The 25,535-nt window shown below is 39.9% G+C and overlaps 1 protein-coding gene across 2 annotated transcripts in view; it reads right to left on the reverse strand.

Annotated features, from left to right (window-relative positions):
• Positions 1–54: 54 nt before the first annotated feature.
• The window catches only part of PEX3 (peroxisomal biogenesis factor 3), a 46,777-nt gene continuing 21,296 nt past the window's right edge, over positions 55–25,535 (reverse strand). Inside the window, exons 9-13 of one of the 2 annotated variants that reach the window (XM_030928917.1) lie at positions 24,454–24,524; positions 24,142–24,177; positions 11,440–11,562; positions 5,090–5,186; positions 57–935 (exon numbers count right to left, since the gene is read on the reverse strand). In XM_030928917.1, coding sequence (XP_030784777.1) covers positions 852–935; positions 5,090–5,186; positions 11,440–11,562; positions 24,142–24,177; positions 24,454–24,524 — 411 coding nt within the window. In that variant the 3' untranslated portion in view covers positions 57–851. Of the gene's footprint in view, positions 936–5,089; positions 5,187–11,439; positions 11,563–24,141; positions 24,178–24,453; positions 24,525–25,535 lie in introns of both variants that reach the window. The other variant, XM_010362687.2, reaches the window with a different exon arrangement.

A 25,535-nucleotide genomic window follows, 5' to 3' on the forward strand; every position in this document is an offset into this window, starting at 1 on the left:
AAAATGCTATGGGATAAGTAAATTAATAGCTGAAAAATATTAACTCAACAAAACAATATTTTACTAAAATAGTTTATTGCAGTAAGATTTTCACTGTATTCAAAATCAATACAAAGTAAGTTTTTAAAATTATGTAAGTACATACAAAGGATTAAAACTATGTAATTAGGTGAGTAAACAGCATCAACACAATTTTAGTCTCTAAATCAATATGTAACTTTCTAAGGCTTGCTAATAAAACCTTAAAAAATATAGTGAAGAAATAGCAAAGGAAAAATAGTTCATCATAGTTGTTGAAATTTACTACTTCCATAAGAATAAAAAAGTCCTCCATCAAGGTATATTTGAGACAAATAATTTATTATTTGGAAGGGAAGCTGGAGAAAAGTCAGATTAACTTCTGTTTACAGCAGTCTAGGGAACATTATAATTAAATAGCATATTTTCCCAAACTTCACACATTCCTAGACCTACATCTCCAACAGATTTTTTCCTCAGTATTAATATGGCAAAGTACACTGAATTTCATATTCATATATATATGTATATAAAATATCTACATTGATTTTTAGTCAGTTTGGAACGAATGTCCATGTGTAACAAATCATTAACAATTCTGATATTTGCACATGTGTACATATATGTGCCCACAAAAACTGGTCTGTTGATGAATCTAAAAAAATATATTAAGATGCCAAATAAATTGATTTCATTATGAAATGAAGACTTTTATTAAGAATATATTTTATCAGACATTTTGATAACAAACTGTTACTCTAAGTATAGGTGATTTACCCAGTGTATTTCAAAAAGTAAATGAATCCCCACTGTAGATTTTCTTGAAGGAAAAATCATTTCTCCAGTTGCTGAGGGGTACTAAAAGCTTCATACACATTAGCAGCAAAGTCTTTCACTTGCTCCATTGTCAACAGATCCTAGCAAAGATGATAATGTAACATTATAGTTTGCAAAAAGTATACAAAATTTGAATTAATTTCTGCAATCAAGCGATGAATTCAGTTCTAAGTTTTGTGGTAAAGGCCAAGAGGCAAACCATTTAAGAAAATGAGTAGTTTTTCTTGTAATAAATTCTAGAAGATAGTTATTATTTAGGTTCTTATATGAGGGATGATGGTATCATAAGCGTTCAAGTGTGACTTTGAGGGACAAAAACCCCAAATAGTCCTCAAATGAATTTTTGTGTATGTCAAGTGCTAGATAACTATCTGTTGAATAAATAACTATAGGAGTAAAGGTACTTTTGCTGGAAGCTGACATAACATGGTTAAGGGCATATTACTTTCTAGAACATCTAACATATGGTATGAATATAGGTAGCAAGTGCATATTTTACATATACACACATACATGAACCACATACACACTATAGTGTAAGGGTTCTTAACACCCCAAGGGATTTGCGAATGTAAAGATAAGAAAAAACTACATCTTCATTTTTATTAACTTCTAACCAAAATCTGGTATCTTTCAATTATGAATGTAGGCAACAAACTGTGATGATATTAGCAGGTTGTATGACTTTGTCTTCAATAGAAATCACAGGCATTTTCATGTCATATGACAGTTGTGGAAGTTATCAGAACTCTCATTATATCTTGGTATTTAATGCATGAATAAAGAAGCAATACTGCTATATCATAAACTTAATTTTAAAAGAAATTTTGAAAACTATATATAATTGGTTTCTTTAATTATGTATTTTACTGTATGCACTTACACATATTGTTCTGAGAAGGGGTCCATAGGCTTCACCAGCCTGTGAAAGGGTCCATGACAGAAAAGGTTGAGAGCCTCTGAAATGTGAAGGAAACCTGGCCCTAGTGATCTGTTTCTTAAGTATCGGAAAATCCAAGTGAGGTTTAGACATGTCCTAATCTCAATCAATTCATGGTTAAATTATCTCGTCAGAGAATTTGATGTTATTTAGTTTCAAGTATTCAGTCTAGGTGTTCAATGAAACAGGTTTAGATCAATGTTTCTCAAACCAGAATTTACAGACATGCTTTCAGGGGCCCAAGAATTTGAGGGGAAATTTTGTGTTTTGATTTCTGTGAAAATGTAAAGAAAACTCAAGCACGCTCTTGATTATTAAGAAGATAAGGCCGGGCGCGGTGGCTCAAGCCTGTAATCCCAGCACTTTGGGAGGCCGAGACGGGCGGATCACGAGGTCAGGAGATCGAGACCATCCTGGCTAACACGGTGAAACCTCATCTCTACTAAAAAATGCAAAAAACTAGCTGGGCGACGTGGCGGGCGCCTGTAGTCCCAGCTACTCGGGAGGCTGAGGCAGGAGAATGGGGTAAACCCAGGAGGCGGAGCTTGCAGTGAGCTGAGATCGGGCCACCGCACTCCAGCCTGGGCGGCAGAGCGAGACTCCGTCTCAAAAAAAAAAAAGAAGATAAAACATATAACCTACTATTGTTCCTGATTCCTGATTTTAGGGCATGTTTATATTTATGCTCTTATTGGCTTTAAGTAACATTACTTTAACTGTCTTGTGCTAATGAGAAAAGAACAGAGACAGAAAATCTTTCAAATGAAGGCCAAATCATGTAAAACACATGATACAAATGAAGCTTTCATAATAGTTACAGTAGATAAAAAAAAAATAATAATAGTTTTAAGTCAGCCTTAGAAAATGCAGGCTGAATGCTCAACAGCATGAACAGTAGCAGACACGTCCAATGCTCAACAGCATGAACAGTAGCAGACAGGTCCACATTCACTTTGGCACAACAAATTATTAACAGTAGCCATCAGCCATATTATAGAACAATCTGCTTGTTTTTCATAATTTAGATTATACTTGATAATAAAAGTGCTTTGGTTTAGAGTTATGAAAAAACTCTAATCTTAAGGATCTTATCTTTAATTTATACACTAAAAATGATTTAAACACTGGAGGACTGTGGTATATCTGGGTACACTGTATGTGAGGTATATGGACAAGTCTGAGAAACACTACCATTGTAGTGCAAAAGCAGCCATAAACAACACATAAACCAATGGGCATGCTGTCACCCAACAAAACTTACAAAAGCTGGTGCTTGGCTGGATTTGGCTCATAGGTCATAGTTAGCTTATATCAGCTTTATAATAAAGACTTCAATCTGTTCAAATACTGTATCCTGATGCAGCTTCTAGGATGTTTTCAGTAGTCTGAGATAAAAATTATGTATCACAGGGTTGGTTCACATTATAAAAGCTCTTTCCTCATGTTAATCTGAAAGCAATCTGCTTATGTTATCTGAAAGCTATTTGAAAATAATTTGAAAAAATACCTCTCTCGATTGTTTTCTGATTCTCCCTACCTTTACCAACTACCATCCTAGTATCTTCTACCATAGGGGTCAGCAAAGTACAGCCTGTGGGCCAAATCCACTGCTGCCTGTTTTTGTATATAAAGTTTTGTTGAAACAGCCACACTCTTTTGTTCATGTATGTTTCTGACTGTTTTCACACTGCTAGAGCAGATATGAATAGTTTCTGTAGAGAATGTATGTTGCATAAAGTATGTACTATCTGGCCCTGTACAGTTTGCCAATCCCTGTTCTACAGCATTCCCACAATAGGCTCTCCTACACACCATTGTAGTTGAAGTAATAGCAGTAATTTGAAAGGATTAATTTTATGTAAATTAACATTCTAATCAAGGCAAAGAAAGGCTTTACAAAAAGATAAGTGGAAATAGTAGAGCATACATTAAGAAGACCACTTGGTATTTTAATTCATAAATTATAGTCTAAAAAATTAAACTATAATTGTTATAGCCTTGTCAATCAATGGTCTAGTATATACATTTAATATACATCCAGTTACACTAAAAAACTTTACTAAACATTAGTATCAATGGTGTTTTTACTATACTGAAACATTTGTTTTTATTATCAATTATATCAATTTTAATTAAAGTGTACTGCATAAAATTTAAGCATTAAGGCTGATGATGCTTTATGCTTGGTTGTCATTTCCACTCATCTGTCAAAATGAACAGCCTACTGGCCAAGTCAGGGACTTCTACAGAAGAGGACAAAGGTAAAGGTAAGGTTTAAATGCCCCAATTTATGACCTTTTTCTCATATTGATATAGATGTGAAGCTTAAAATTCAGTAAAATGAGATCAGTCTTATTCACTATTTCTTCTGCAATATGAGTGTCCAGCTCTTATGGGTGAGAAAGAGAAGAGAAGACTGAAGAGTCCACTGCAGGAAAATGTGCATGTGAAGGACAGGCTGATGACACCACAGTGAAAGGAGGAAACAAACTCTTAGTCTCAGTGCTCTCCACATTCTCAAGAGTAAAAAGTCTACAGAGAGGATACTACATTATCTGAGACAAGTTACACTAAGACGACGTCAGCTTTATTCTTAGGCCACAGGGTCTCTTCTCATTGTACATTACTGAAGCAGTTTGCAATTGGTATTGCAAACAATTTTTTAACTTATAACACAGTTTTCAAGTTTGCACATGACTTAGAAATTCAGTTATTTTGTTTATAATATCTGTCTGACTCAATGAATTACTGAATTACTCAATGCATTCCAAATGGAAATGAAGAAAGAAGATGGAGTTACAGGTTGTCTGATAAAACATTTAAATGACCCACTGTTTATGGAACTTTTAGTGAGCATATTATTGATGCACTATTAACAGTTACATTTTATTAATCACTAAAATGACTTACTTCTCCAAAAATTTTTTTTAGTTTTCCTCAAAATGTGTAGAATGGGATCCTTGATCTGCCTCAAGGCTCAATCTTCTTACTAGCACAACTTAATGCAAAACATTCATGCTATATAAATTCAACTGACCACTATAATACACCTGATCTAAAATGTAGTCCCACAGTGTTGGACGACAACACAGAGAAAGATACTCCAAACTTACACATTTGCTATGATCCATTATTACTCTCATGGGACACTCTACCACACTCTACATGTAGTTCCAAGTTCTGTGTTTTTTTGAAAAAACATCTCAGCAGAGAATTTAAGTTTATCTTAGACACACATGACCACCACCATGAATACAATTTGCTTTTAATAACACTCCCAAGCTTTCTCCTTACCTGAACAAAATGACTAGGCGTTTCACTGCAAACTGAATGGATCTGTCCGTTTACTATTGGAATTATCTTAGCTAAAGGCAGGCTGACACTGGAAAGACTGAAAAATCATCACAGTTATGATTATTTTCTGAAATGACCTCATAGGACTTTAACATCTTAATTATAAAAGTAATACATAGCCATTGAAGAATATTTTTGGAAATCTATTAAAAAGGAAAAAAAACCCCACAATTCTATCGCTTAGAAATAACAACTCTAATTGACATCATGACCAATTTCTTCTGGCTTTTTTTTACACGTCTTTGTTTTGTTGTGTCTACCAAAAACCTCTAACCTCCTAAGCATACTGTTTTTGCATTTTTATTGTTAGGAGTATTTTCCATCTTATTAAAAGTTCTAAAGTGTTTGATTGTTTTTTAATGACTATACAGTAATCTGTCCTCTAGCTGTGACAATTTATATCATGAGCTCCCTAGAGTTGGGCATTTCAGTTTTTGCCTAAATTTTCTTAATCTAAATAACTTTTTGTATAAACATGAAATCACTGGGTCAAAGGGTATGACTGTATCTGCTCCATTATGCCTTCTTTCAACATCCAACATTATCCTTTTCTTTAATCTTTCTACATCTGATAGGTGAAAATGATATCTTACAGGTTAAATATGCATTTCTGTTAATTACTAACAATGTTGGGTATTTCCCCCTTACTCCAGTGAACCACACAATTATCTATCAGGCTCTAGAAGCAGAAAATATAGGCATTATCCCTGGCACTTCTTTCTCTTGTCTATATCCAATCAGATATTCTAAAGATTTCTCAAAAGAAATCTTTCAATGATCTTAAAATCTTTTGAAAATCCTTTTCACTTCTTTCTCTTGCCTATATCCAAATAAAGAAGCGCCAAGAATTCTTCCCATTGCCCAACAGATTCCAAGCTGAGCATTATCTCTTGCCTGGACTACAGCAACAACTTTTTAACTTGTTAGAGCACAACATTTGTTGGATGCATAAATGAATACATGTATGTATCACTGTAGGTATGTGATATAATGACTTAAACAACAAGACTCATTTTTGTGTTGGGCTTGTATATTTAGTCTTATTAAATATGATATCTCATACATTTCAACCTAGGGCTGCACTAGAAATTTCCTGTTAAATATCATGCAAGTGCCGAAGCTAGGGTGTACAACCAGTGTGCTATGCTGAGATTTGAGGCAATGCTTAAAAAAGAATAAAGGATGTGGGAAGATTTATGTATTCCTGAGGGAAGCAGGCATTATTTTTTTCATGGTACCTTTGTAGCACTTCTCAAAATCTATCACGATTTTGATTACTTGATTGCTCTGTCTCCCCCTCACTATCATGGAAGCTCCATGAGGTTACATACCAGGTCTATCTTATGCACTGTATTGTCCCAACACATAGTAAAGGGTCTTGTGTACAGCAGACATCCAATACATACTTGTTGAATTGATTAATAAGTCTTCATTCATCCACTGCTGTGTCTTGCCCCAATCCCTGTTTCCCCAATTCCTTCTCCACAAACAGTCAAAGAAATCATACAATGTAAATTCCATTACATCACTTTCCTGCTCAAAACTCTCCAGCGGCCTTCCAGTGTTCTCAGATGACAGGCCATATCTGTATGTGCTATGTTTTCCAGCTTTGTCTGACACCACTCTTTTTCTAGTTCTATGTGTTCAGCTACCACGCCAGCCTCTTTACAGGTCTTAAAGCATACTTAGGTGGCTTCAAAATCGCTGCCGTGTGGCTTCTGCCCAGAATGTCAACTGCCCCACTGCTGTCTAGGGTCATATTTAATCGCTTCCAATCTTAGTTCTCAGTTCAAATTATTTCCTCAGGAAAACTGCTTGACTGTCCACTTTTGTTTAAATTTTTCTATTATATATTCAGTGTTCTTCTCCTTTATAATACTTCTCATAGTTTATACGATTATATTTACTATTTCCCCAACTAGACTGTAAGATCCATGGGAACAGAAACCTAATACAGTGCCTGATTCACAGCATGTGTTCAATACATCTTAGATTAACAGATTGGCCATTTCCATCTGCTCTTTTGTGAATTATCTGTGCCTTTGATGCATATTTTCTAAGAAAGAAAATTTGTCTTTCCTTAGGTGTTTGCTCCCTTAATTGATGTGCAAAAGTTCTGTATATAACGTCATTACACTCATGTATTTTATATATATATGTGTATATATATATACACACACACAGAGCAAACATTTCCTCCTATATATTATTTGCATTTAATATTGATTAAAAGCTTATAAAAGCTTGTTTGATCTATAAGTTTTAAAAATTACACAGTCAAACCTATCCTTATTTTATATAAAGTTCTTTAGTTTCATTCTTAGAAATACCTTCTCCGTCTTGAGGTCACATAAAGATTCACCTGTTTTCGATCAGTTCATTTGATTTTACTTAGTATAAAGGTTTAAACCTCCTGAATTTTATTAGTCATTGTAAAATGACTAATTGTTATTTGTGTTACCAACGTATATTTTGCCCACAATCATTACTAGCATCCTACATATTTTAGGGCTACTTCTGGATTTTATATTCTATTTCACTGACTTACCTATTATTTTATGAGTAACATTAATAATTATACCTTATATTATATATTATACAGGAAAAGCATATTAATTGCTCTTCTTTTCCAGTAATTGCTTAAACATTCTCACTTCATTATTCCTCCAGATTACCTTTATTATCATTTGTCAGGTTTAAGATGAAAAAAATCAACCATCCTCTAATCTCCAATAGAATTTTGATAATATTTTGATTATATTTATAGATTAATTTTGGAAGGCTAATTTTACACTTTTTAGTTGATTCTCTTGGGTTTCTAAGTATAAAGTCTGTCACCTTCATGTAACAATAGCATTTTCTTCTCCCTTTTCAAAGCTGATATCATTTTTATTTTATTTTTATTTATTTATTTATTTTTTTGAGACGGAGTCTCGCTCTGCCACCCAGGCTGGAGTGCAGTGGCCGGATCTCAGCTCACTGCAAGCTCCGCCTCCCGGGTTCACGCCATTCTCCTGCCTCAGCCTTCCTAGTAGCTGGGACTACAGGCGCCCACCACGTCGCCCGGCTAGTTTTTTCTATTTTTAGTAGAGACGGGGTTTCACCATGTTAGCCAGGATCGTCTCGATCTCCTGACCTCGTGATCCGCCCGTCTCGGCCTCCCAAAGTGCTGGATTACAGGCTAGGGCCACCGCGCCCGGCCGATATCATTTTCAAAGATAGCATGAGTTTAACTTAGAAAACCAACAGTCAACTAACAGTTTATTAAAATGGTAAGAACACTCAGTAAATTGTCTATTTTCCTTCTTTTTTCACTATCCAATAGTAAAAGTTACCTATTTTCAAGATACAAGTATAGAAAAAAATCAGTTGCTTTCCTTAATTGGATCTCAACATTGGTCTTCTCCTAGCCTTACTCCATTAGATAGAATAATAGAATGATGCTGAATAATCTGTCAATAGTGACCATCTTTATACTGTTTTTGAACTTAATGGAAATCATTCTAGTTTTACTATTAAGTATATTAGCTTTTGATTTCAAATACTCTTTTTTATTTTTTACTTTTAAGAGACAGGGTCTTGTTCTGTCACTCAGACTGGAGTACAGTGGCAAGATCATAGCTCACTGTGGCCTTGAACTCCGGGGCTCAAGCAATCCTCTTGATGGTTTTTAAAATTTTTGTAGAGACAGGGGTCTTGCTATGTTCCACAGGCTGGTCTTGAACTCCTAGCCTCAAGCAATCTTCCTGCCTTGGCCTCCAAAAGCATCGGGATTACAGATGTGAGCTATCACACCTGACTCAAATATTATTTTATTACATAAAAATGTATTTTTTATTTCTAGTAAGAGGTTTTATTCAAAGTAAATGTTGTTTTATTGAATGTCTTTTCAGCAACACTGAAGATAATGTTTTTTTATCTTATTAGCTTATTAATGTTATGGATTACCAAAACAGCTCTTCTAGTTTTAACCCTCCTTACATTCTTAAACCTTAATTAATCATAGTGTTGGAGAATAATTAAAAATTTGGAGAAAAATTAAAAATCTATCTCAGATAGACATTATTGAACACCTGGCTTTACCACTTGACCTGAAGTTATTTAATTTTTCTGTGTCTTAGTCTCCTCACCTGGAAAATGAAGAATACTAGCACGTATTTCCTAGGATTATTGTAAGAATTCAATGAGATACATTCTGAAAAATACCTATCATCAAACTAGCACATGGAAAAAGTATTAGCTGCCATTATTATTGTAATATACCTCTGGATTTCATTTGCACTTTTGACTTTTAAATATCCATTATATTATATGCATATGTAATACATATAATACATATATGTTGCATATTTTTATATACATACATATAAAAACATCAAAGCTTTTATTAGTTTACTTCATTTTTCAGTTGATTCTCTTCAGAGGTCTGGCTTATTAATCATAATACACATAAATAATGTACTTTGTGTCTTTGCCAATAATTAAAAACCTTACTTCTGTCTTTTTTTTTTGGCGGGGGGTTCTTCCAGGCTGAAGTGCAGCAGCACCATCACGACTCATTGCAGCCTTGACTTCCCGGGCTCAGGTGATTCTCCCACTTCAGCCTTCCAATTAGCTGGGACCACAGGCATGTGCCACACGCCCAGCTGATTTTTATATTTTTTGTAGAGATAGGGTCTCTCCCTATGTTTCCCAGTCTGGTCTTGAACTCCTGGGCTAGTGCAATCCGCCCGTCTCAGCCTCCCAAGGTGCTGGGATTACAGGCCTTAGCCATTTGTTTTTTCTTTACTTACTATGATGGCTAGACTTTCACAACATATTAAACAATGATGGCAATAGGCTTGATGGAAACGTTTCTAGCGTTCAATCATGGAGCATGAAGTTGATTATTGAAATGAAATAGAAAAACTTATATAGAAAATATCTACTGAGTGCCTTGTATGAGTAAAGAGATATGAAATGGCACAAGATAGTCTTTGACTTTTGAGAGGAGGCTTAAAATGTAATTGAGGAATAAAACTCCAATTCAAGGTAGCACATGTAGGTTGTATATGAAAGTGTAGATAATGAATTCTATAGTTCAGAAAACAAACACAATCATGGCTGATGTGGTTGTAGTATAATTTTTACAATTCTTCAGTGTACAAAATCACGTATGTGCTTATGTTAAAATAACTATTATAATTATGTATCACCACTTGCGAAATAACGAATATCTTGCTATATACAGGTTATAGTGAAATTTTATTAATTGGAGCACCTTGATTTATACAGTATATAGGACTGGTCTTGAGCCAAAATTTATTTTTGTATAACTTAAACATTTTTTTAAGACTTTAGATTGATATTTAAATTACTTCAGAAAACAAACTTTATGTCGGTAAGCATTCCAAATGCTTACTGTCAACGTCAAATTAATCTTCTCTGTACAATAAAGAAGGGTCTCAGAGAATTGGGTAAATAACTTCTGGCCCTATGCATTTAAGAATTAAATTGGATATTGCACATACATATTGCCTATCAATTACTGTGTCCCCAATTAAAAAAAAAATTAAAGATACTTCAAAGGATGTGTCTCAAATTTTAATGAATGAGTTTACAGTCAGTCAACATTAATTTAGTACCTGTTATATTCTGAGTTTGATATAAAAAATGGCAAAATAGAAATCCTTAAAGAGTGTAAATTCTAATATGAGACCAAAGATACTTGTGTTGGGATAATAAAGATAAAAAAACCGTAAGATACCTTCTGGCATACAGAAGTCCATGATTTAGTAATAGTTATGATTAAAATCACTAACAATTGCACTAACTAAATGTTCCTAATTCTATAATAAGGACTGGAATGAATATATTTAAGTATTTGTAGAACTATAGGAGCTAATTCATCAAATGAGAATCTACACCAACAATGTCCGGTTATTATAAGGACCAAAGTATTGAATTATGCAGACCAAAATGGCCTGCAGTAATGGAATAACATTAGAGAATGCATTAAAATTGAAATACATTGTGAGTTTTGTATTCTAAAGAGTTAAAAAAAAAAACAATAATTGGAATTCAACTTATAGAAAGGTAATTTCACAACTTAAGTACTTCAATATAGTGGCAAAGTTTTTGGAAGACTGCAAGTTTTAATACTGAAACCAAGAAGGAGCTTCTGCTTTTAATTTGTTAAAAAATGAGGCACTCGAATTTACTAGGTTTGTTGTTATCTGGAACAAAAAGACAGGCAAAGCACCATTTTTTTAGAGCATTCATTAGTATAACATTTTTATACATCATCTTACCTATTCATAGAGTTACCATGTTGCAGGTCCTGTTCAGTAGGTCGAAAGAACTCAGCCATATTGTCTAGAAGTCTACTAAAACCTCGGTTTAAACAGGTATTCAAAACTGTACTAAAATCTGGGCTATACAAAATAGAAGTACAAGTTACTTTTTAGATTCTGAATGGAAGAAGAAAACAAATTCAATAATAATGTGGTTACCTTTGAAAGCCACCATCGTTTTTAGTCATAATCTAATACTGTAAAAATATATCAAGGAGTCAACCTTTAAAAAGTAAGTATTTAAAAATGAGCTTATTTAGCATAACATAATGAGAATATTCATCCACTTCCGTCTTTTTATACTAGTCAGCACTTTGTACAATGAATTTTTTAAAAAATATCAATACTAGTACTACTAATTTTGAGGAAACTCTTAAATTTCCTTATAGTCATAGATTGGTTGGCTTCACATCCTCTAGCATGATATTTCAGTGAGACAGAAAATATTATTATCATGTACAGATGAGGAACTGATACTTGAGGGAAGATGAAACTTGACTAAAGGTGATAAGTAAATTGGGGAGCTTGAATATGAGACCAGGGCTTTTTGATTTTAATTATATGCTCTTAGTTCCTCATAAAACTTTTTAATATAAAGAATAATATATAAATATATATAATATATATAAAGATGCTATGAAAGCTAGAAAATACCTAGTTACGTTCAAGTTTCTTGACTAGAGTGTGCATGTGTATGTGTGTATCTTTCTTTTTTCCTTAGTCATCTCTCTTTTTAAAAGCATTTTAACAGCTTTATTGAAGTAGGACTTATAGGGCATAAAATTTACCCATTTTAAATGCACAAGTCAATGATTTTTAGTAAATTTGCATAATTGTGCAACTATCGTTACAATTCAATTTTCGAACATTTTTGTCACCCATTAGGACCATTTCCAGCCAATCCTCATCTCACTCTTAACTCCAGGTAACCATTAATCTACTTTTGGTCTATACAGTTTTCTGGACATTTCATAGAAACAGTCATACACATGTGGTCTTTCGCGCCTGGCTTCTTTCACTTAGCATAATGTTTTGAAGGTTCTTCTATACTGTAGCATGTATCAATGGCTTGTTCCCCTTTTTGCTACACAGGGTTCCACTGTATGAATACATCACATTTTATACTTTCATTAGTTAATAGAAATACGGATTGTATCTACTTTTTGGCTATTGTGAGTAATGGTGTTATGAAATTTCTTAACACGTTTTTGTCTAGAGATGTTTTCATTCTTTTGGGTGGATACCTAGGAGTGGAATTGCTGGGTTGCATGGTAATTTGGGCTGAACTTTGTTCTTTTAAAGGTAATATGGTAAGGTTCCAAGAAGAAAAATGATTAAGGGGATGGAAGCTGAAGAAATGGAAACTGAAGAAAAGATCATCATAGTACCTACCTCCTAGGGTTAGTGTAAGGTTTAAGTGAGTTAAGATAGGTAAAGCAGTATAGAACAGAGCTTGCTGCTGAGGAGTAGAAAAATACTGAATATCAGAGGTCAGAAAAGTCAGGAAACTCCCCTTAATGCTAGAACAACAAGGTTATCTGGAAAGTCCCTAGCAGGGCAAACGGCCTGTTTGTGGTTTGGTCAAAGGGCGGGAACCAATGAACAACGGACTAATGTTTAACTTTAAATGTCAGCCAATTGTAAACCTACAACTGTAAAAATCCCCAGTGACTCTGTAACTTGCTGTAACTTGTTTGTGTCTGACTATAAAAGACGGCTGAGCACTAAGCTCAGGGTCTCTCCCTAGGATCTGACGCCTGGCCGGAGAGATCCAAGTTCAAACCCGAAATAAAGCGATCCCTGCCGCTTGGCTTTGTCCCTGGACTCTGGTGGTTGCTTTTGGGTCATCGCGGGTCTGGGCATTACATCTTGGGGGCTCGTCCGGGATTGCCCCTAAGCCCACCAGACCCCAGCCCAATGGGTCATCGCAAAAGTGAGTAAGCCAGCTCTGTTTATATGTTGTCTGTCTGCCTCTGAATAATCCAGCGGGGTCTGTATATGAGACTGATCTAGTCCTGGCGGACGCGCTATAGGACAGTCAGTGGAGGCCGGTGGGAGACATCCTCCGGTACTCATCTGGGGCTCTGTATTCTGTGGCCCATCTGCTTCTGGTCGGGTCCTAACCCCGAGACGTGCTAGCGATCAATATATCTTGGTTGTTGGAAGTTATCTGTTGCATGCCCCTTACTAATTTACCTTGATTTACAGGAGCTTCGGAGCCAGTCCTGTACCAAGCACTAATATCCCTTACCACCCATCGTCTATCAACAGGACTTCCTCGGAATGGGCAACTCCCAGACCACACCACTCTCTCTCCTTGTCAATAATTTTAAAGATGTGAGAGCAAGGGGACATGATCTCAGTATAGAACTTAAAAAGGGAAAATCAATAACCCTCTGCCGCTCTGAGTGGCCCACCTTTGGCGTAGGCTGGCCAGCCAAGGGAACTTTTTGCCTCCCCATTATTCTCCAGGTAAAATCAAGGGTTTTCCTGCCAGGTCGGTCGGGACACCCAGATCAGATCCCCTACATTTTGGTCTGGCAAGATCTGGTGGAAAATCCGCCCCCCTGGCTAGCTCCCTTTCTGCTGACTTCTGAACCCTGTAAAACCCTAGTCGCGCAACCAACTGGGACCACCAAAAGACCAAAAACTCCAACTGCCTCCTTGCCCCCTGTATTGCCTGACAGCCAGGACCCCGTATCCTTGGAACCCCCGCCTTATCATCCCCCTCCTGGACCCCAGGCCCAAGCCCAACCAGCCGCACTCCCAGGAAGCCATGAGGGCCGAGAAGCGGCAGCGGCGCCAGGGGAAACTGAAAGTGAACATGGCTCGGGAGGGCCGGCGGGACGAATGCGCGGGTGTGTCCAGCGTGAGGCAACTCCGCGACTTCCCAATTCCACTGTAGCGCTCCCCTTAAGGGAAATAGGACCCCCCGATGACACAGGCAACCCTAGACTCCAGTATTGGCCATTCCCTACCAGTGACCTGTACAACTGGAAAACTCAGAATGCCCGGTTCTCTGATAACCCCAAGGATTTAACAGCCCTTCTAGACAGTGTCATGTTCACTCATCAGCCCACCTGGGATGACTGCCAACAGCTCCTCCGCATTCTGTTCACAACAGAGGAACGGGAGAGAATCCAGGTAGAGGCTAGAAAGTTGGTTCCTGGAGATGACGGTCAACCGACTGCAAACCCCGACCTCATTAATGCAGCATTTCCCTTGACCAGGCCAACGTGGGACTACAATACAGCAGAAGGTAGGGGAAAGCTACTCGTTTATCGCCAGACTCTAATGGCGGGTCTCCGGGCTGCAGCTCGCAAGCCCACTAATTTGGCTAAGGTATATTCTGTTTTACAGGGAAAGACAGAAAGCCCCACTGTTTATCTAGAAAGACTAATGGAAGCCTTTAGACAGTATACACCTATAGATCCAGAGGCACCTGAAAATCAGGCAGCAGTCGTTATGTCCTTTGTCAACCAGGCGGCCCCAGATATTAAAAAAAAGCTACAAAAATTAGAAGATTTGGGCCGGGCGTGGTGGCTCAAGCCTGTAATCCCAGCACTTTGGGAGGCCGAGGCGGGCGGATCACAAGGTCAGGAGATCGAGACCATCCTGGCTAACACGGTGAAACCCCGTCTCTACTAAAAAATACAAAAAACTAGCCGGGCGAGGTGGCGGGCGCCTGTAGTCCCAGCTACTCGGGAGGCTGAGGCAGGAGAATGGCGTGAACCAGGGAGGCGGAGCTTGCAGTGAGCTGAGATCTGGCCAGTGCACTCCAGCTTGGGTGACAGAGCGAGACTCCATCTCAAAAAAAAAAAAAAAAAATTAGAAGATTTGGAGGGAAAACAGGTCCACTACCTCCTTTGCATAGCACAGAGAGTTTACAACAACAGAGATGCTCCAGAGGAAAGACAAATTAGGGCCACTGCGAAAATGACCAAAGTCCTGGCGGCGGTCGTCCAAAAAGAACAACCACCGCCAGGAAGCACCCAATCCACGCGTGCCCCTAGGCGCAATCTGAGTAAAGACCAACGTGCATACTGTAAAGAAATTGGTCACTGGATAAAAGACTGCCCCAAAAAGAAACAGCGCCAGCCAGGCCAAGGACAATGGCAGCCCAAATCTATGCCAATACTAGTTACCCAAGATACAGACTAGGGGAGACGGGGTTTGGATCCCCTCCCCGAACCTAGCGTAACTTTACAAGTGGAGGGGTCCCCGGTCCAGTTCCTGGTCGATACTGGGGCACAACATTTGGTCTTAGTCAAGCCCTATGGAAAGTTATCTTCCAACTCCTCCTGGGTTCAAGGGGCCACAGGAACCAAGAAATATCCATGGACAACCCAGAGAGCAGTAAACTTGGGAACTGGGAAAGTGTCCCATAGCTTCCTGGTCATCCCTGACAGCCCTTGTCCCCTGTTGGGGAGAGATCTGTTGACAAAAATGGGGGCACAAATCCATTTTCAACCAGAAGGGCCCAAAGTGACTGACTCCCAAAACAGGCCACTATCTGTTCTTACTGTAACTCTAGAGGATGAGTACCGGCTTCACCAGGAGTTAAAGCCTCCTAACCAAAATATAGACTCCTGGCTCCAGAACTTCCCGGAGGCTTGAGCAGAAACAGGAGGGCTAGGGCTAGCAAAGCACCGTCCCGCCATTTTTGTTGAGCTTAAGCCCGGGATGGACCCTGTTCGCGTGCGCCAATACCCAATGGCCCTGGAAGCCAAAGAGGGAATTATACCACACATCCGCCGACTCCTAGATCATGGAGTCCTACGCCCCTGCCACTCACCATGGAACACTCCGCTGCTACCAATACAAAAACTCAACAGTAAAGAATATAGGCCGGTACAAGACTTAAGAAAAGCCAATAAAAGGGTAATGGACATACACCCGATGGTGCCAAATCCATACACCCTCCTGAGTACCTTGAGTCCTGAAAATCAATGATATACTGTTCTAGACCTAAAAGATGCTTTTTTTTAGCCTGCCTTTAGCCCCTAAAAGCCAGGAAATTTTTGCCTTTGAGTGGACAAACTCTGAGAGAGGCATAAGTGGCCAACTGACGTGGACCAGACTGCCACAAGGATTCAAAAACTCCCCAACTCTGTTTGATGAAGCCCTCCACGAAGACTTGGGTGAGTACCGACGCCAACACCCCAGTGTAACTCTCTTGCAGTATGCTGATGATCTCTTAATAGCGGCAACGTCCCCAGAGGCCTGCATCCAAGGAACCAAAGACCTCCTGAAAACCTTGGGAAACCTGGGTTATCGAGCCTCAGCTAAAAAGGCCCAGATGTGCAGGCCAGAGGTAACCTACTTGGGGTATCTACTTAGAGGGGGACAGCACTGGCTAACAAATGCTCGAAAATAAACTGTCCTACAGATCCCCAGACCGCAGTCAACATGACAGGTAAGAGAGTTCCTTGGATCTGCAGGGTTCTGCAGACTCTGGATACCTGGCTTCCCTGAACTGGCAAAACCCCTCTATCAGGCTACCAAAGAGCAGCAGCCCTTCAATTGGACTGAACAGGCTGAGCAAGCTTTCCAGCAAATCAAAACTGCTCTGCTCTCGGCCCCCGCGCTGGGTCTCCCGGATGTCTCTAAGCCTTTCCACTTATACGTGGACGAAAGCCGGGGCATAGCAAAAGCAGTATTAACTCAAAATTTAGGTCCCTGGCACAGACCGGTTGCATACCTCTCAAAGAGACTGGACTCGGTAGCTGCAGGATGGCCTCCTTGCCTCCGGATGATTGCTGCAACGGCCCTGATGGTCAAAGACGCTAACAAACTGGCCATGGGCCAAGAATTACAAGTCACCACCCCTCATGCTGTCGAAGGCATCCTCCGACAACCCCCTGACCGATGGCTCAGCAATGCTCGGCTTACCCATTATCAAGGGCTGTTGCTAAACCCCCTCAGAATAACATTTAAGCCCCCGACAACCCTAAACCCAGCATCATTGCTGCCAGACCCAGACTTAAGTAAGCCGCTCCACAACTGTGCTGAAATACTAGCCCAGGTACATGGAGTCAGAGAAGACCTCCAGGACCGACCGCTACCAGATGCAGACCTCACCTGGTTCACCAACGGAAGCAGCTTTGTTCACCAAGGACAGAGGTATGCAGGGGCAGCGGTAACCTCAGAGACTGAGATAGTTTGGGCTGAGCCTTTACCTCCAGGAACATAGGCTCAAAAAGCTGAGTTAATAGCCTTGGCACAAGCCCTGAAACTAGGCAAAGACCGTAAACTGACAGTATATACTGATAGCCGGTATGCATTTGCCACTGCCCACATACATGGGGCTATATACAAAGAGAGGGGGCTTCTCACAGCTGAAGGAAAAGACATTAAAAATAAAGAAGAAATCTTAAATCTTCTGGCTGCCCTTTGGGAACCCAGAAAGCTGGCTATCGTCCACTGTCCAGAACATCAAAAGGCCACTAACCCAGTCACTCGAGGAAACAACCTGGCTGATCAGACTGCAAAAGACGTGGCTAAAACCACTCCTCAGCTGCTGACCCTCCAGCTGCCTGATCCCGGGCCCAGAGAATTGCCCTTTCACCCAGAATACTCAGAAGAAGACCTCCAGTGGATAAGTAAACTCCCTGGAGCACAGGTCAGTAATCAGTGGTGGAAAGATTCTAACAACAATACCATTCTCCTGGACAGGTTGGGGCAGCGAGTAATAGCACAAATCCACCGAATCACTCATCTGGGCCCGCGGCGGATGTTAGATTTGATTCAACATGCTGGACTAAAAATTAAAAACGCCCCTGAAAAAGTAGACGCCACGGTTAAAAACTGTGTAGTATGTCAACTCAATAACGCCAGTCACGGGACCCAGACCACGGGAAAAAGACACAGGGGAGATAGACCTGGTATATATTGGGAAATTGACTTTACTGAAATAAAGCCAGGAAAATATGGATAGAAATATTTACTAGTTTTTATAGATACATTCTCAGGATGGGCAGAAGCTTTTCCGACAAAGAAAGAAACTGCACAGATTGTGGCCAAAAAGATCCTAGAAGAAATCCTGCCCAGGTACGGCTTTCCAGTCATGATAGGGTCGGATAATGGGCCGGCCTTCACCGCAAAGGTAAGTCAGGGACTGTCTTCCATCCTTGGGGCTAATTGGAAACTACATTGTGCTTATCGACCCCAAAGCTCAGGTCAGGTAGAAGGAATGAATAGAACATTAAAAGAGACCCTAACTAAATTGACCATGGAGACTGGCGCTAACTGGGTAGTCCTCCTCCCCTACACTCTGTTCCGGGCACGTAACTCTCCTTATAAACTAGGACTTACCCCTTATGAAATAATGTATGGCAAACCACCCCCATCCTCCCTAACCTTAAAGACAATCTCCTCAAAGCTGACACAGATAATGGTCTTGAACTTTTGTTTTCCTTACAAGCCCTACAGAAAGTTCATGAAGAAGTCTGGCCCAAGCTAAAAAAACTATATGAAGCTGGGCCTCCACCCATTCCACATCAATACAAACTGGGAGACTGGGTCCTCGTCAAGCGCCACCGACAAGAAACCCTAGAACCCCAGTGGAAAGGACCATTCCAGGTGATCCTGACTACGCCTATGGCCCTCAAAATGGAAGGCATCGCCGCCTGGACTCATCACACCCACGTCAAGCCTATAGACCCGCTCTCGGACCTTGTTACATCCTCGACGGGAGAGGCAGCAACCTGGACAGTTGACCGGACCAAAGAAAACCCTCTAAAACTTGTTCTACGCCGTCAGCAACCTAAACTGTAACTATGACACCTACCTCCTTTATAACTCTTCTACTCTTATGGATCCCCTGTGGGGAGACCCAGGCAAACCCGGCAACATCCCCTTTCGCTTGTCGTTTCTTCCTGACTGAGAACTGGACCAATTATGCTCAGACAGAACAAAAGGGGCTATGTACTTGACTTCAGGAACTACCTGGCCTAGTAGCCATCTCTTTCTCTGGCGTTCCCTTGTTCAGATCCAGACCACCCTACACGCGGCTATACAGAACCAGGAAAGGGAATTAAATGTCCAGCTTTCAACTTTAACTCCTATCCGCCCCTTTTCCTGGTTATCCCTATTAAGAGAAGGGTTAGAAATCGCAAACGCCACTGGCCTAGGCAATCTCTCTGCATGCTTCTTCTGCGCGGCTATAGGGCGACCGCCGTTAACCGCAGTTCCACTTCCAGGCCCGTCTAACGCTTCTCTCAGTCTAAACCCTAACAATAGCCACATACCACCCCCGATCCCTGACGTCCCCTTGTTCTTAAACCCTGGACAGACACAAGTTTCCTTTTGTTATTCAAATGCCGGCACTACCCTATGTAATACAACTTCCACTCCCAACTCAACCCTCTTTGCCCCTCCCGGTTCTTTCTTCTGGTGCAATGGGACCCTATATAAGAACCTTTCCACTCAGGCCACGATAACCCTACTGTGTCTCCCTGTCACGCTAGTCCCCCAACTAACCTTGCGCACCCCGGCAGAATTTTCCAGGTGGGACTCCGCCCCTTTCCCTAGACCAAAACAAGCTATATTCCTCCCCCTAGTAGCCGGAGTCTCACTCACCACGTCCTTAGTTGCTGCAGGACTAGCCGGGGGAGCTTTAGGCCACTCCCTTATCAGCACTGCAAAACTCTCTCATCAATTCTCCATAGCTATGGAAGCTTCCACCGAATCCCTTGCCTCATTACAGAGACAATTGACCTCCCTTGCCCAAGTTACTTTACAAAACCGCCGTGCACTAGACCTGTTAACGGCCAAAAAAGGAGGGACCTGTCTCTTCCTCAGAGAAGATTGTTGTTTCTACATAAATGAATCTGGACTCGTAGAAACGCGAGTTCAACAGCTACATAAACTCAGCCTAGAATTGCAGAAACAACAATTCACCTCTGCTGCCAACAGCTGGTGGAATTCCTCCATGTACTCCCTTCTAGTGCCCCTCATAGGACCATTCATAAGTATACTTCTCTTACTCACTATAGGACCATGTATAATAAACAGATTAACAAACTTTGTAAAAGAAGGACTCAACACTGTCCAGCTTATGGTCCTGAGAGCACAGTACCAACCTATACTCACCGAGACTTCCGAGTCAGACATATAAGACCCAAGATTGGCTCTCAATGTACTAGAGAGAGGGGGAAATGAGGAGTAGAAAAATACTGAATATCAGAGGTCAGAAAAGTCAGGAAACTCCCTTTAATGCTAGAACAACAAGGTTATCTGGAAAGTCCCTAGCAGGGCAAACGGCCGTTTGTAGTTTGGTCAAAGGGCGGGAACCAATGAACAACGGACTAATGTTTAACTTTAAATGTCAGCCAATTGTAAACCTACAACTGTAAAAATCCCAGTGACTCTGTAACTTGCGGTAACTTGTTTGTGTCTGACTATAAAAGACGGCTGAGCACTGAGCTCAGGGTCTCTCCCTAGGATCTGACGCCTGGCCGGAGAGATCCGAGTTCGAACTCGAAATAAAGCGATCCCTGCCGCTTGGCTTTGTCCTTGGACTCTGGTGGCTGCTTTTGGGTCATCGCGGGTCTGGGCATTGCACTGCATAAGCACTCAAAAATGTTAATTTTTATTCTTCTTATTGAATTGAATTCATTTAGGCCAATGAAAGAAATGAGAAATAGGTAAGCTTGCTTCCCATTTCACACACATAAAAATAGAAGTAAAGAGAACTTCTACACACTTGTCCCACCTATCTACCCACTTACATGCATCTGACCTATCCTCAGCCATCCCTACCTGACTCCTAAACTATTTTACTGTGTATTGAATCTCATTCCTTTCTCCTATTCGAAGTTCTTTGTTCTTAAAATTATCCTGCTTTCCTACATCAATTTCTCCCTCTCCTATCAATTCAGTAAATACTTATTGAGCATCTACTACATGCAAGGCACTGTTCTAAGAGCTGAACATACATTGGTGAACTAAACAGACAAAAATTAGTCATCTCATGGAGCTTAGTAGAAAGGTGTATATAAAAAAATGTTAAAGTCAAAATCTCCTGGCTCCCATATTCCCCTTAAATGCTGTCTTATTTCTCGGAATCTCTCAAAGTAAAATGTTGAAACAGTTGTCTGTGCTTGGTCTCTGCTAAACTCTAATTCTTTTGAATTAGCTTATCTCCACCACTGCTCCTCTGAAACTTCTCAACAAGATCACTCAACAACTCCATCTAATGTTATTTCTCTGTCTTTATCTCCTTTCGCCTTTCAGGAGCATTAGACCCAATTAATCACAGTCTCCTTGAAACATTTCTTCAATTGTCTTCCAAAATACCTCATTATTTTGGTGTTTCTTTTCTTTCGCTGGCAGCTCCTGCTCAGTCTCCTTTGCTGGCTCTTCCCCCATCCCAAACTCTAAATGTTGGAGTGCTCTATGACTCAGTTGTCTTCTAGTCTCTATCTGTTCCTAGCCCCATTACTTTAAATACCATATGCAAAGTGATTACTCCCTGCTGGGAGCAAGCCCTCCCCCCGAAATCTGGCCATAAACTGGCCCCAAGACTGGCCACAAACAAAATCTCTGCAGCACTGTAACATGTTCATAACGGCCCTAACACCTGCGCTGGAAGGTTGTGGGTTTATGGGAATGACGGCAAGGAACACCTGGCACGCCCCGGGCGGAAAACCGCTTAAAGGCATTCTTAAGCCACAAAACAACAGCATGACCGATCTATGCCTTAAGGGCGTGTTCCTGCTGCAGTTAACTAGCCCAACCTATTCCTTTAATTTGGCTGATCCCTTCATTTCCCATAAGGGATACTTTTAGTTAATTTAATATCCATAGAAACAATGCTAATGACTGGTTTGCTCTTAATAAATATGTGGGTAAATCTCTGTTCAGGGCTCTCAGCTCTGAAGGCTGTGAGATCCCTGATTTCCCACTTCAGGCACCTCTATATTTCTGTGTGTGTGTCTTTAATTCCTCTAGCGCCACTGGGTTAGGGTCTCCCCGACCAAGCTGGTCTCAGCAACTCCCAATGTTGTATTTGTAAACTATCTCTTGAATTCCAGACTTGCATATTCAATTGCCAACAGGCATATAACCACTTGGATATGGTTAACACTGCCAAAATGTAAATGGCAACTCCTATTTCCTCAAATGCTCAGCCCCAACACCTAGGAGTCATCCTTGCCTCCTCTTTCATAACCCACACCAAATAATTCCACAAGTACTAGTGGTTCAATCTTAAAAATAAATCTATTATTTAGCCTCTTGTTATTGCCACCACTGCTACCATCCAGTCCAAACTACAACAGTTTCTTGATTAGAATCCTTCAACTCTTGAAACTTGTTCCCTCCTTCTATTCTTATCTCTTTGTAGTCAACTTACCATAGAGAAATGAGGTCTTTTGTAAACACAGATGATGTCATTGCGCTGCTTAAAATTCTCCAATGGCTTCCCATACATTAAGAACAAAAAACAAATTTCTTATCATGGATTACAAGGTTCAACATACTCTGGAGTTTCCATCTATGTCTCCAATCTCACTTCCCTATTGCTTTTCTCATTCACTGTGCTCCAGCCAACAATGGCCTCCTTGCTATTCCTTGAACATGCCAAGCATTAGGATCACTGCAACTGTTCTTCTGCCTTGAACTGTATTCTTCTGGGTTATAAGGTTAACTTCCACAGTATATTCAGGTCTCTGCTCAAATGGCATCTCCTCAAAGAGGCCTTTTCTGACAAACCTAATACAAACAGCATCCCTGGTCACTCTCTAACCCCTTAACCTGCTTTGTGTTTCAGCAACAAAGTTATACATACTTGACATTATATCAAATTTATTAGTTTATTATTTTTCTCTCCCACTAACATACAAATTCCAATAGGGATGAAGACCTAGCATTTAGAATAGTACCTAATATACCACAGACAGCCAATACATAGTTAATGAATAATTCAATGAAATAAATGAATTACCTGAATGAACAAATTATTTGTATCTATGAAATGTAGAAATTTCAATCCAAACAAGCTCCTGAGGGTGGAGGACTAGGGCAATACATTTGCCTTTAACTGCTAGCATAGTTAGGTAATGGGAGTATAAATCATTGCCTGGGAGGCAGTTGCCAATGAAGTAAGAACAAATACCTGGGAAACACTGATGGCTTTTTTTGTTTTGTTTGAGACAGGATCTTACTCTGTTGCCCAGGCTTGGAACTCTCTGGCACAATCATGGCTCACCATAGCCTCAACCTGCCAGAGCTCAGGTGATCCTTCTACCTCAGCCTCCCGAGTTAACTGGGACCACAGGTGTGCACCACCATGCCTGGCTAATTTTTTTTCTTTGATCTACGATGGGGTTTCTGCCATCTTACCCAGGCTGGTCTTGAACTCCCAGGCCCAAGCAATCTACCCACCTTGGCCACCCAAAGTGCTGGGATTACAGGCATGAGTCACTGCACCAGGTTGGAAACACTGATATTTAAAGGAAAGACAGAGATAGAAAAATCTAAGAAATGATCTGAGACGTAGGAGAAAAATACAGATTATACTGTCATGAAAGTCATGTGAGCAAAGAATTTCAAGAAAGGCAGTGTCAAGTATCAGAGAAAGGTCAAGTAAGATGAACATTACAGATGCATTGTAATTCATTCATTTATACAATGATATGGCAAAAGATCACCGATGACCTTCTCCAGAGCTTCATGAAATGATGTGGTGGAAATCTGAATAAGAAAAAAGTAGACATTCCCATTGTAGAAAAACAAAAGACTGGAACTCGATAAATTCAGATAGTAGAGTTAGTAGCTGAGTTACCCTAAGAAATCCCTGCTTCCCTCCAGTTTGAGTAGGAAATCCTATCTAAAGGCTGGGGAACAGAGTCAAAAATTTAATTTTAATATCATATTATACTGACTATATTGTTCAAGAAAAACTAAAAAATGGTCTCAAGTACATTCAACTTACACGCATATTTTTCCTGTTACATGAAGTATACATACCTTTCCAACATGTCTCTAGTTTCATTGAGAAGTTTAATAGTGGTAATGTCTCGAGGAGAAAGTCCACAGGCCTATAGAATTAAAATGTCACACTTTAGGTTTTCAAACATTAGCATGGGGTTATGATGAAACTAAGCACATTTATAAAATAAAGAGTTCAGGAAATCTAAAAGTCTATGTTCTATCAACAATAAAAAAAGTTAGATCTCCCTTCCCCCCGAAAAAAACCTGTAATGGTTCATGTGCGCAAATAAGTAGAATTTAAGACATGAGTAAAAGTAAAATTACACTTAGTAAGATCTTTGTTTATCTGGCCCTTCTTGGATAGATTTCTAGTATAGTTAGACAAAGAAGAAATAGGTTTTGAGTTTGTAGAGGTCTGGGTTTGTTCTTTTTAATATTGAATTTCATTATTATTATTTTTTTGAGACAGGGTCTCACTGTCATCCAGGTTGGAGTCCAGTAGCATGATCATAGCTTAGGTAACCTTGAACTCCTGGGCTCCAGTGATCCTCCTGCCTCAGCTTCCTAAGTAGCAGTCAGGCTACAGGCACGGGCCACCATGCTAATTTTTCATTTATTTTTTGTAGCGGTAGGGTCTTGTTATGTTTCCCAGGCTGGTCTCGAACTCCTGGCCTCAAGCCCATCCTCTTTCCTTGGCCTCCCAAAGCATTTTCTTCTTTTTTTTTAAGAGACAGACTGGTGTTGCCCAGTCTGGAGTACAATGGTGCAACCAAAGCACACCACAGACTCGAACTCCTGAGCTTAGAAATTCCTCCCTCCTCAGCCTCCTGAGTAGCTGGGACTATAGCTGTGCACCACTATGCCCATCTGGCTGATTTTTAAATTTTTAATTTTTAGAGACAGGATCTCACAGTGTTGCCCGGGCTGGTCCTGAACTCCTGGACTCAAGTGATCCTCCCCATCAACCTCCTATGTTTTTTTCTTTCATCAGTAAGAGATTTTATCAGGATATGTGTGTGTGTCTTTTTACATCAATCTAGTCTGAGACTCTATGTGTCCTTTCAATCTTAAATTTCAGGTTTTAATTCAGTTCAGTAAGATCTGGTCCATCATTTCTC

The sequence above is a fragment of the Rhinopithecus roxellana genome, chromosome 4 (genome assembly GCF_007565055.1).
Source record: "Rhinopithecus roxellana isolate Shanxi Qingling chromosome 4, ASM756505v1, whole genome shotgun sequence".
Classification (NCBI taxonomy): Eukaryota; Metazoa; Chordata; class Mammalia; order Primates; family Cercopithecidae; genus Rhinopithecus; species Rhinopithecus roxellana.